The sequence below is a fragment of the Tachysurus fulvidraco genome, chromosome 4 (genome assembly GCF_022655615.1).
Source record: "Tachysurus fulvidraco isolate hzauxx_2018 chromosome 4, HZAU_PFXX_2.0, whole genome shotgun sequence".
NCBI lineage: Eukaryota > Metazoa > Chordata > Actinopteri > Siluriformes > Bagridae > Tachysurus > Tachysurus fulvidraco.
The window spans coordinates 24,347,181-24,359,098 of record NC_062521.1 but is presented as its reverse complement, the minus strand read 5'-3'; the positions used below and the strand labels follow the sequence as shown (position 1 = coordinate 24,359,098).

General features: G+C 39.5%; 1 protein-coding gene across 8 annotated transcripts in view; it reads right to left on the bottom strand.

The window, feature by feature from the left end:
• Positions 1-480: 480 nt before the first annotated feature.
• The window catches only part of npnta (nephronectin a), a 60,159-nt gene continuing 48,721 nt past the window's right edge, over positions 481-11,918 (bottom strand). For all 8 annotated transcript variants that reach the window (XM_027146036.2, XM_027146041.2, XM_027146040.2 and 5 more), the window contains 6 exons: positions 11,512-11,637; positions 9,586-10,026; positions 3,742-3,831; positions 3,095-3,193; positions 1,960-2,219; positions 481-1,378 (listed from right to left, as the gene is read on the bottom strand). In XM_027146036.2, the coding sequence (XP_027001837.1) occupies positions 1,268-1,378; positions 1,960-2,219; positions 3,095-3,193; positions 3,742-3,831; positions 9,586-10,026; positions 11,512-11,637 (1,127 nt within the window). In that variant the 3' untranslated portion in view covers positions 481-1,267. The remainder of the gene's footprint in view (positions 1,379-1,959; positions 2,220-3,094; positions 3,194-3,741; positions 3,832-9,585; positions 10,027-11,511; positions 11,638-11,918) is intronic.

Genomic DNA, 11,918 nt, shown 5'->3' with positions numbered 1-11,918 from the left:
TCTCTAAATTGTCCGTAGTGTGTGAGTCCATGGTGTATCCTGCCTTGGTGCCCGATACCGCCTGAGATAGGCACAGGCTCCCCGTGACCCGAGAGTAGCTCGGATAAAGCGGTAGAAAATGAATGAATGAATGACTGACCACGTATTTCTTTATCTCAGCGTATACTTGTCATGAAAGGGGTAGTGTTGGCACCTCGCCGCTCCGAATGCCCTGAGGTTTGATCTTCACCTTGCGTTACTGTCTCTGTAGTTGTATTTGAGTTCTACAGTGTCCACATGGGTTTTCTCTGGGTTCTCTGGTTCCTTCCCACCTCCACCTCTGGCCAGAGTAAAGCTGAGAACGAATGTGACCTCATGTGACAGTTTTCTTATGGAAGGTGTATTCAATGCAGTTCACCTTTAAGTCATCAGAGGGCTCTAAATTATACAAACTGCTTCTTTAAAACCAAAGTGGTATACACAAGACAAACGTATAAAGTGTACATTCACAATTTTTATTGGCATAAATCTTTAAATAGTGACATCGTTTTTTTTTCTACAACAAATGTGAGGACAGCGGGAGTTCGGGCCAAAAAGATCGGCATGTCCTACTGCAGGATTTAAAGGGTACACACGCGTATCATATGCCAGTACAGAATGGCTGATACAGCCACTTAAAAATATAATGAAAAACAATTTTATTGGCTGGTAGTTTACAGTATACATAATATCAAGGGAACACTTGAAATCAGGTTGTGTAAACATTGGCCTGCATCACTTACACTTATTGAAGAATTCACATACTGTAATTCTGCACTAGCAAAGCAACTTTTTCAAATATATCTATATTATATTTATATATATTTATATATATATATACACATGGATACATTTACAATAATACAATGGAAATACGTCGTCTCTCGGGTAGGTTTTTATGCACACAATGCTCTTGTTGTTTAATTTAAAAAGGCTTTAAAAAGGCAGTCTCAAGAGCAAACGTGGCCGTGGCACAGTTGGGTCCGTTTTCCTATCGTCTTAATGCAAATTATACAAAGTCTATGACATTTACAAAAGAAATTGGCACACTTTCCTTGTTCAGAACTATCTTTTGATCGTATTTCTGTATTCCACAGACAAATTGATCCAGCTATCGGAGGCTTTAGGGGATTCGTCTGTTGTAGGAGACACACTCATAATCTCGAAGGAAGTGTACAGAATAGCAGATCTCTCTTTACTTTCTGAAGCGATTCGTCGTGTCAGAGAACTTCCTGTTTGTGCGGGTTTGTTAGAGTCTCCTCAGGTTGTGCTCTTCCTGACAAACACCTCTCCTCAGACTGATGTCATCCAGCACCATTTCGCCAGCATGGCCTCTCCGCCTTTCACCTTTCACAATCACCTGTGAGTACACACACACACACACACACACACACACACACACACACACACACACACACACACACACACACACACACACACACACACACACACACACAGATCACTCAAATGTAATCACATTAATCCAACATTCTCATTTACACACTAAAATGAAATTTTATTTCTCTGAGCTGGGGATTAAACAGAGCTCTTGAGTTTAGTCCTTATATATCTGTCTGGGTTCCAATAACGCACTGGGTTTTTTTAATCTACTGTATAATAAATGAGTTCACAAGGTTTTTTTTAACATGTAAAATCCTCACACTGCCAAAGTGAGAACATCCACAATCATCTTTAAGGTGCTACCACAATTGCAGCATTTTTAAGTACAGTATATTGACACTGTGCTAGTCTCAAGGGCCTTGCTCAAGGGCCCAACAGTGGCAGCATTGCAGTGCTGGTATTTGAACTCATGCCCTTCTGATCAGATCCAACATCTGAACCAGATGTTAAGCTACTGCTGATCCAGAGGAGATAATGCTAGAATATTAATTGAAACTCAGCAAAGGCAGAGCACAAAAGTAATCTTAATGTCAGGCTCACACTCTCCAGGCCATTGCCCCACAGTGTGATCTGTGTCGTCCTCCAGCCGCTGCCTCCTGTGCGACCCCACACGGCTGGACTGTGCTGTCGGCCTTTCTGCACAAACACCTGCAGCATGCCCACGTGGTGACCCGCCAGCTTGTGTCGGAAAGCCAGACACAGGTTACCCTCGCTAAAGGGAGATGCCAGGGGAAGAATGAGCTGAGCTCCACGGCCGTTCCGTTTACCCGACGCCTCTGAGATGGTCAGATACTTTCCACCTAAAATAGAAACAACCATACACCATGCTCTTACAACACAACACAAACCTGCTGCAAAATATTTCCTCTGCAGAATAAATAAATAAATAAATAAGTTGTATAGAGAGTCACTGATCAGTATTATATAGACATTTTATCTACAAAACATCATTTTCCAATACAGTAAACCACTAATTAGGATTATCATCTTCCTCAATCTTCTGAATATATTCAAAGCCAATATAACATGATTTAATAGCACAATACTCGAATCTGATTGGTCAGAAGGTGTTGCTTAATTTGCTTAACAACAGCTTTGACAGAAGAACAGGTTTGAAGATTAATAAAAGGTTTTCATTCATTCATTCATTCTTCTACAGATTATCCAAACTTCTCTGGTCACGGGGAGCCTGTGCCTATCTCAGGCATCAAGGCAGGATACACCCTGGACGGAGTGCCAACCCATCGCAGGTCACACACACACTCTCATTCACTCACACACTCACACACTACGGTCAATTTTCCAGAGATGCCACTCAACCTACCATGCATGTGTTTGGACCGGGGGAGGAAACCGGAGTACCCGGAGGAAACCCCCGAGGCACAGGGAGAACATGCAAACTCCACACACACAAGGCGGAGAAGGGAATCGAACCCCCAACCCTGGAGGTGTGAGGCAAACATGCTAACCACTAAGCCACCGTGCCCCCCAAAGGTTTTTATTAATGTACTTATTCTAATATGCAATCTAATAGGTAAATATGTTGTTAAAGAAGGCAAAACACCTTAGAGGATGTAAGGCGTTATATATATTCAAGTCTTTATCAGTTTTTTAAAGTAAAGCAGTATTTTTTTGTATATATAATGTGCTGAGTCATTTATAGTAAAGCAGTTACCTGAAGGGTCTGGTACTGTCTCCCAGTGCACATCTCCCTCTTTGTGCTGGATCCAGTCACATAGACCCTGATCAAAGGAGCAGCTCAAAAATCCAGCCTCTAAAATACCAAACCGAGCATTACAAAGCAATTCAAAAATGTAGCTGGATTCCAAAAAATAACACAAAACACAACTTTGAACTGAGCACTGACGCAGTCAGATGAGTTTAAACACACACATCAGACTAGCAGCAATCAGTCTGTAGGAGAAATGGATATTTGCAAGCTTTAAGAAGCCAATGAAAGCTCTGTCCATGCCAGACTACTGATCGTGTTTTCGCGCTGAGTGCCAGGATACAGACTGAAATCGTTAGACAATTTGCGAACCTCTGACCTCACTTCTAACAGCATGCAGAAACAGTGGATAGCAACCTGGGCTCACTTCCCAGACACATACTGAACACTGTTTTAGGCTATAAAAGGAGTTTTAGCCCTTTATGTAATGAACTATGAACATTCATGAGGCATCATATACATTAATATGATTATACATGAAACGCACTGACCCCCCTTTTTACTTCAACAATCTCAGAAGTACTACTGTTTGGGTCGAGAAGGTAAATAGAAAGACATGGATATAGAGCAGATATAGAAAAAGTATACCGCACCTGGATCGTCTTTTAGCTCTTCTTCGGTGTTACCCAGTTCAATGTCTAAATCGGTAACGAGAACGTTGTTATTTCCGTTATTCCGTGGTACTATGGAGGAAAAAAGAAGAAACATCAGGATTTATAGACACGACTCTGTTACGATGACTGACTGCACAGAAGATAAGTGATACACGGTTCAGTTAAACACAATTACACAATATCACAACATTCAGTAAGCACATATGTTTAGAGCTTGTATGAGATATTCACTTTTTGGCAGGTTGGGAGGACGTTTTGGGGGGTTAAGTGGGTAGGGGTGGTGTACTAAACAGAGAGGAAAGTGAAATCCGTCCCCTTTTGCATGTATGCTTATAGATGCCTGTAATTGGCTAGTGTCGCTGTGATTGACAGGGAGAGAGAGTATGCCACATCTCCGTCCCTGTTAGCACAGATGATTTTGCTGTCTTTGGCTCCCAGCAACAGATACATAGTCCTGACTATAGTGCAAACACTTTTCTGTTGCGACACTTGGAAGCTATTTAGCACAGAATTCTTGGCCAAAAAAAGCACTGGCTTTAAGGTTTATACAGCTTTTGGAATCGGGGCCAAAAATGTCCTGATTGTAGCCTGTGCTTGGGTTGTATTATAATCTAGGCTGAAATATACTGTCCCTAGAGTTGTCAAGCTAGAGATGTACCGTGTCTGTTGTGGGAGTTGAATGACCATCATTCTACTGCGTGAGTGAAATGAAGTGGTAAGTGTGGCCCAGCATTGAAACATTACCCAGTTGCTACCAGGGCATCCAATAAATAAAAAATAGACAGAAAAAATGCAGCATTGCTTTTAAAGGACAAACAACCGTATTTTTATATATTCACCTAAACCTTCACTAGGAGAACCTCTATTGGAGTAAAACTCTTTGGCAGCACATTTTAAAAAATCAAACACCACTGAGTGGGTAGTAGAGGCCTAGTGGTTAAGGCTTTGGGCTACTGATCAAGGAAGGTTGTGAGCTCAAATCCCAGAACTGGCATATTGCCACTGTTCGGAGCAAAACCTTCATCCATCTCTTGCTCAGTCACTTTGGATGAAGGTGTCAAATGAGCAAATGTAAATGTAGTATTGCTCCTGCTGGTGGTTTGGATTGAACGCCAAGAAGCTTAAACTCTTTTGTTAAGAGAGCCAATGCCTTGGCATACGTTCGCTGCTTATTAAATATGTTTGAGACCTTTCCAAGTTTGCAGTTATGGCAGCAGAACTAGATGAAGTAAAATGTTACCTCTGCCCTCAACAACAACCACTACAAAAATTCAATGAACCAGCCACTAAAATAAACATATCAAACACTAACACTCCGTTTGGGTTATGTTTACTGAAATGTGGTCTTCATACAGGAACAGTCTATAAGCATGTATCTAACTATGTCTTTATGTAGAAGATAGAGAGGGAAAAAAAGAGAGTTATATAGAGAGAAAAGGGCAATTATTATGTGATTTATCTTCCAGGTTATGCATTTGTGCATTCATGAAGCCTTGAGACCTTTTCTGGAACATATCCACATTATCCCTAGCTGTTAAAATTATATTCAGCTTCTTAAATTAATGAAATATTGGAAAGATCAGCACTGTTTTTATATGACTGACATAGATTCCCAACAGGTTCTACCTGGAACCCAATCTGAAAGGGATGTCTTTTGTAAAGTTCTACACAGAACTTCTAAAGGAACAAGCTGAAGATCTCTAGACATTAATATAATTTAAATAAAGTGTTAATAATTTGTTTTTGTGCTTATTTTAATAAAATGTAGTTTTGTACAGTAGATGATTATTTAGGTGTTAACAGAAGGAGGCTTCAGTGTCAGTGCTTTGGAATAAAGGTACTAAAATAAAGGAACACTGGCCACTAAACAGTTGGAGGTTTCAGTGTGTTCTATCAAGAGCCACAGTATCCAGTGTAGTGTCAGCATACCACTATGAAGAATGAACCACATGTTCACACTGTCTGAGACGGATGTCTGTGTACTAACCCAGATTGTATCCAAAAAAAAACATAAAACTACAGCTGCCCGACTCACTGCACTCCTGTTTCCACCAAAACCGTTCATCTGAAGCTCTACAAGGTTAATATTTATAGCGGCTATAGCCAAACCTTTGGTCACTTGTGCCTACGCTAGACGTCAGTGTCAGTTGTGCCACCAATAAAAATCTTCAGCTGTGAACAGTGTGAAGCATCTCCCATGGGCTCCAGTCACTAGATGTGAATAATATTGATCCACTTTGGGGTGTTTTGGAGTCAGGATAATATTCATCACTTAGTGACCTTGCCACTGTTCTGCGGCCTAGAATGGGTCAAAATTCCTCTGGCCATTGTGCTGGGTCTAGTATCTGTCATTTACAAGATGAATTGATGCTCTAGTGGTCGCAAAAGGGGTATTGTGTTTGTGTGTGTTGGGGGGTGGGGGTGGGGGTAATAGTATCTGTAGATCTATAGTATCTATACCTAATAAATGCTAATAAATTATTGTGCTATAAAACCACGTGTTTCAGTTTCATTGTCCAACCCCTGTAAGCCTATAACTTTAAGTTTTCTTACTTTATATTTTCCCAATTTGTTATTATACGCTTTATTGGTAACATAACTGGATGCATTTTACTAAATAAAAAAATAAAAGAATAACAAAAAATAGGTTGGTGGCTATTTATTAATGCTTAAAAGCTTCATAAATGTAACTATAAATTGTTGAAAAGTACAACATTCCACAATCAAGATTCAAATGTCAAATTGTTCTGATATAAAAAGAATAAAATTATTTATTTTTCATACAAAAAATAAATTTATTTTTCATTCATTCATTCATTCATTCATTCATTCATTCATTCATTCATAGCGATAATTCTACTTCCCATCACTGATTATTTAATTATCACATGGGTTATTCCTTAATTAATAAAAAGACTTCTGGACTTCTGGCTAGAAAAAACTAGTTTTAGACTAGCAGTGAAGCAGTATATTATTTTGTGTGGAACGTAGGCTTTGCGTGTCATGCCTCAGGCTTTTTTTCCAGGTTTCACATTGCCCTTTTGTTGCCCTTTAACTCTCTGCCTCTGCTGATCTTTGTTTCTATTCATCGCACTTGATTCCTTGCAAACATTTGGGAAGCCAAACAGAACAGTGCTCAGAGGAGACAATACTCGCTGAAGGCTAAACAAGTCGCCCTCTCAATATTTTCTCCCAAAAGAGTGGCGAGGACCTGATGCTGGGGTTGGTGACATTTTCCTGCACTGTGTATGTGCCAATTATAGAACAGGATAACAGCAAGGAGATAAGGCCATGTGTCCAAGCCTTAGTTTGTGATTACTACATTGATTTCAATTACCTCCCTATCTTGTAGTCGAATACCGCATTCCCCAGACGTGCCCCCATTCCAGTTCGGATAAATAAATTAACAAAATAAACTCACAGAGGACAAAGTCATTACAAAGCACTACAGGTGTAAGAGATGCTGCTAGCAATGCTGCCCTAACTGCTTCATTCAATCATTATTGTTTTGAATCAATTTCAGAAATGTGGTTCTAATGAACGTTGCCTAACATCTCAGCCACAAGATTTTTTACAGCCGGTGGGTAAGGGTTTCGTTCCAGAATGAGGTAATTGACTGATGTGCTTTGGCAATGCTGACCGGTAATGTAATAGTCGTCGCTGTTTTTCTGTTCTCATTAGGTCTTGCCATCTGGAAGCCAAGGCTTTCAGATGTTATTTTCCTTCACAAAGCAAAACTGATGTTCTCCCTACTAGCGAACCCCACTGTTACAAAACACTAGATCAGCCTGCGAGAAATACGCACCGAATGAATAGACATTAACATCATCATTTCTGGATTATCATTTTGGATCGTAAACTATGCCCAAATTAGCAAGATGGCTATTAATGTATTTCACTGGTGAAAGTAATATTGGAAAAAAAACTGTACTGTAGAAAGAAAAAAAATTATTTAGCAGCCATATTTGATCCCAGACAAGCTAGACAGCTAGAGATTTCAAGTCATCTTCATTGATCTGATTAATGAACCAAACCAAACGGATGATGAAAACAGAATATTTCAAAATTAATAGACAGAGAAGGATGTGTTTATTCCGACCACAACAAATTCACAATAGATGTCTGTCACTTGTTCAGAGACCATAGAGCTAGTCAAAAATGCTAACCTGGTACTCCAGTGGGAAAAGATACAGTATTTAATCTGTATGTCAGTAAGAAACTTCAGATTTGTCAGAATGTTTAAGCATTAAATTGTAATCAGTGTCACCACTCAGTCATGATAGTTTGTCATATGTGATAGCTGCTTATTCAGAGCTTTGTAAGCAAAGAATTATATGTAACATGACCATAACTGAAAATTCAATGCACAACCCATGATCTAGAGAGTTAGACAGCATGGACAGCACTACCTAGTACGCTAACATATAGAAACATATAGAAAAATATAAAATATTTTGCCATATCACTAACACAAAATCACACCTGATTCAGTATGTAGGTCATGTTTGCATCTATATTATCAGCATTCGGCAGACGTTCTTAGAATCCATAGCAACTTCCATTTAACGTAATTTTTATACATCTGAACAATTGAGGGTAAGGGCCATGCTCAGGGGCCTAGGAGTGGCAGCTTTGTGGACCTGGGAATCAAACTCACAACCTTTTGATCAGTAGTCCAACCACAAAGATACCACATGTCAACGCATGTTGCAAAGAGCACTGTGTGTCAATAGGATATTTTGTAGATAGATCGTTTTAAGGGTTTTCAAATTCTTCTTGAGAAAAGTTGTAGAGTTCGACAAAAACGTTCAAGGGTTCCTCCAAAAGAACTAACCTTTTACAAAAAAGCGTCAGGCTTTTTTTTTCTGAACAAGACCTGTTCCTTGTGTTACAATGATTGTCACCCCTATATATACCGGTTGTCTTGCCTTTTTTTTTTTGCTGAGTCTTTGTGTTTGTGTTCCCGTGTTTTGTTGTTTTTGTTCCTAGTGTTTCTAGCCCTTTGTTATTTTTTTCCCTTAATAAACCCTTTTATTAAGGGGCAGTTGTGGCCTAATGGTTAGAGAGTCTGACTCGTAACCCGAAGGTTTTGGGTTCGAGTCTCGGGCCATCCACGACTGAGGTGCCCTTGAGCAAGGCACCGAACCCCCTAACTGCTCCCCGAGCACCACAGCATAAAATGGCTGTGTGTTCACGGTGTGTGTGTGTTCACTGCTGTGTGTGTGCACTTTGGATGGGTTAAATGCAGAGAAAGAATTCTGAATATGGTTCACCATACTTATTCCGTATACAGCCGTATGTCACTTCACTCACTCACTTTTTATGTTATCTCTGCATACGGGTCTGAATTTTATCTGGGAAGACACCCCATTTCCTGACAATATCTAAATACACATTTAGACTACATCTTAAAATGTAGCAAGCAGTCTGTGGTTTAAGATATGTTGTTACCTTCTCAGAAAAAGGTCTTTGAAAATTCTTTGGATGGTTAACAGTTTAACAGTTTTCCAAATTACTTCATTTTAAGTATACTGGGAACAATCCAAAAAAAAAAAAACTTTTAGAGAAAGCAGCACAAATTAAACAGTGCACTTTAAGGAAAAATCAAGGTTGAATCCAAAACCATTGTGTTCACTGGTTGTCCGTCTGGAAACTGAAACTCTTAGAGGTTCTGTGTAAAACCTAACAACTTCAATTACAAGATTTTCCATCTAGGAACGTGTATAAAGTAATATTTTAGGGCTAAATGAGTCAACAAAGCCTTGAAAGACACTGCAGTAAGAATGAAAAGGACGATGGAAAGAGAAAAAGAAGTTCACTTACTGTGGACGTCTCCTCTCTGTTTCTCGTTGTTGTCTTTGTGGATGTTGTTGTCCAAAGAAGTTTCTGGAGGGGCAATAGTCGTGCGAGGGGGTACAACTGGCACTCTTGGTGTTAGAGCTGGGGCTTGGGTGGTGGTGGTGGTGGTGGTAGTGGAACGGTGAGGTGTGACATGGGGTTTTTGAGTAACCACAGTAGGAGGTCTGGGAGAAATCGTAGGGGGTTTACGGGTTGGGATGGTTGGCTTTTTGGGTGTTGGGATGATTTTCTTGGGCGGTGATGGTGTTTTGTAGAATGGCGTTGTGCTTGTGGAAATCCTTTTTGATGTCACTGGTGGGCGAGCAGTGGTAGTGGTTCTCTTTTCGTCTGTATCTGGAATCCTGTTGTTGTTCCCGGGTGAGATCTTTCCAGGATTGGGAGGCTCGATGATCACTCTAGGGATGGCTAAGAGTATTCATCAAAAATAAAACATATCATGAGCCATGCTATTATGGAACTTTTTGATGAATATATTGCCCCTAGTATGCTAGATAAAAATAATGTCTTAAAGCCCTGAGTGTCTACTTTCGTATGAATCATTAAGCACCACTGTGGAGTGTGACGTGACAAAGAAATTCAATGCTGAACATAGATGCAATTCCAATACTTTCATTCTATTTACTGTACATAGTCTTTATTTAGACAATATCATTGCACGTACTGTATGATGTGAAGTAGGTTTAATATATTTATATTAATTCTAAACATCACATAAGCTGTGATATGCAATATAGAATGAAAGATAAGTGAGTAGTTGTACTTTACAAACAGTCCCAAAGAAATTATTTCCTCATCATAGATAAATTTCGTATAGAACAGAGTGCAGTTAATGGATTTGGGAATTTTGTTCATGCTTGACATCTCTCATTATAGCGTGAATGGAATAAGGGTTGTTACTTAAATGGCAGTGTTCCCAGAAGTAGGCTTAACGAAGAATAATTTCTCATTGAAAAACAAATGAATCTGACAGTTTAACCTACTGTTATAGCAATAATTAATTTACTTTTCATCTGTTTGCACAGATCGGTGGGCGGTGTAGCAACAAGCACAGCTTTTTAAGACCTTTTTATGCAAATGAGGCCACCGAACACTAAACACTGAGCTTGTCTCTCTCTGTCATTACATGTGACAAACTGACAGATGGATATTAACTTTAGTGTTTAATGCGTTGACTGTCCTGTGCTGTTAGAAATGCACCTTACATTCTAGGGGATTAAGTCCTCACATGTTTTTATGCTTGACTGAACAACAAAGAGCCAATAAATCCTCTGTACCTTTTCACTGTGTGACAACAGATGCCATGGCATAAGTGTGTGTATGAGTGTGCATTTGTGGAGTAGTGTGAATTGTTAGGTCGCTATTAAAAATAAATAAATAAATATATATATATATATATATATATATATATATATATATATATATATATATATATATATATATATATATTTTTTTTTTTGCCTGGTAGAGCTGAAAAGATGAGCTGAATTAACAGCAAATGGAGCAGATGATTGATACACAATAGAATAAGAAGACTCACTCGTTATACTTCTGAAATGGATCAATAAATCTCCAGAAATGTAATTAAAATGCAATGAGAATGTCTGAGGAATGGAAAACTATCTATGTTAACATGAAAGTACCATGCGGCCCTATATCTGTATGCTGAGAAAATACAACTTTCTCAAAACAATCACAGGCAGAAGTATCTTACTTTATTTCTACTTTATTTACCTTTAAAACAGTGAGGCTTATTAGAGTTTTTGAGTAATGTGTTACATGTTTCGATTCCCTCACACCTCCAGGGTTGGGGGTTCGATTCCCACCTTCACCTTGCGTGTGTAGAGTTTGCATGTTCTCCCCGTGCCTCGTTTCCATCTGCACAATACTCACGTTTGCACTCGTGACCTGTTCCACCTCGGAAACCGTCCTTGCACTTGCACTTGAAGGAGCCCGGTGTGTTGTAGCAGGTGGAGTGGATGCTACACTGGTGTTGTCCAGTCGAGCATTCATCCACATCTGGAAAAATCACATCAGTCACATTATCCTCCGAGACATTTACATTTAGCAGACACCGTTATCAGGGTGACTTACAGTTTCTTTAATTCATACAACTGAGGGTTAAGGGCCATGCTCAGGGGCCCAGCAGTGGCAGCTTGGTGGACCCGGGATAGGAACTCATGACCTTCCGATCAGTAGCCCAACACAATAACCACTAAGCTATCACATCCCTCTAGCATGTACAAGCAAATATACAAGCAAATATACAACTTTACACCTTATTAAATGTTAATGCTTAT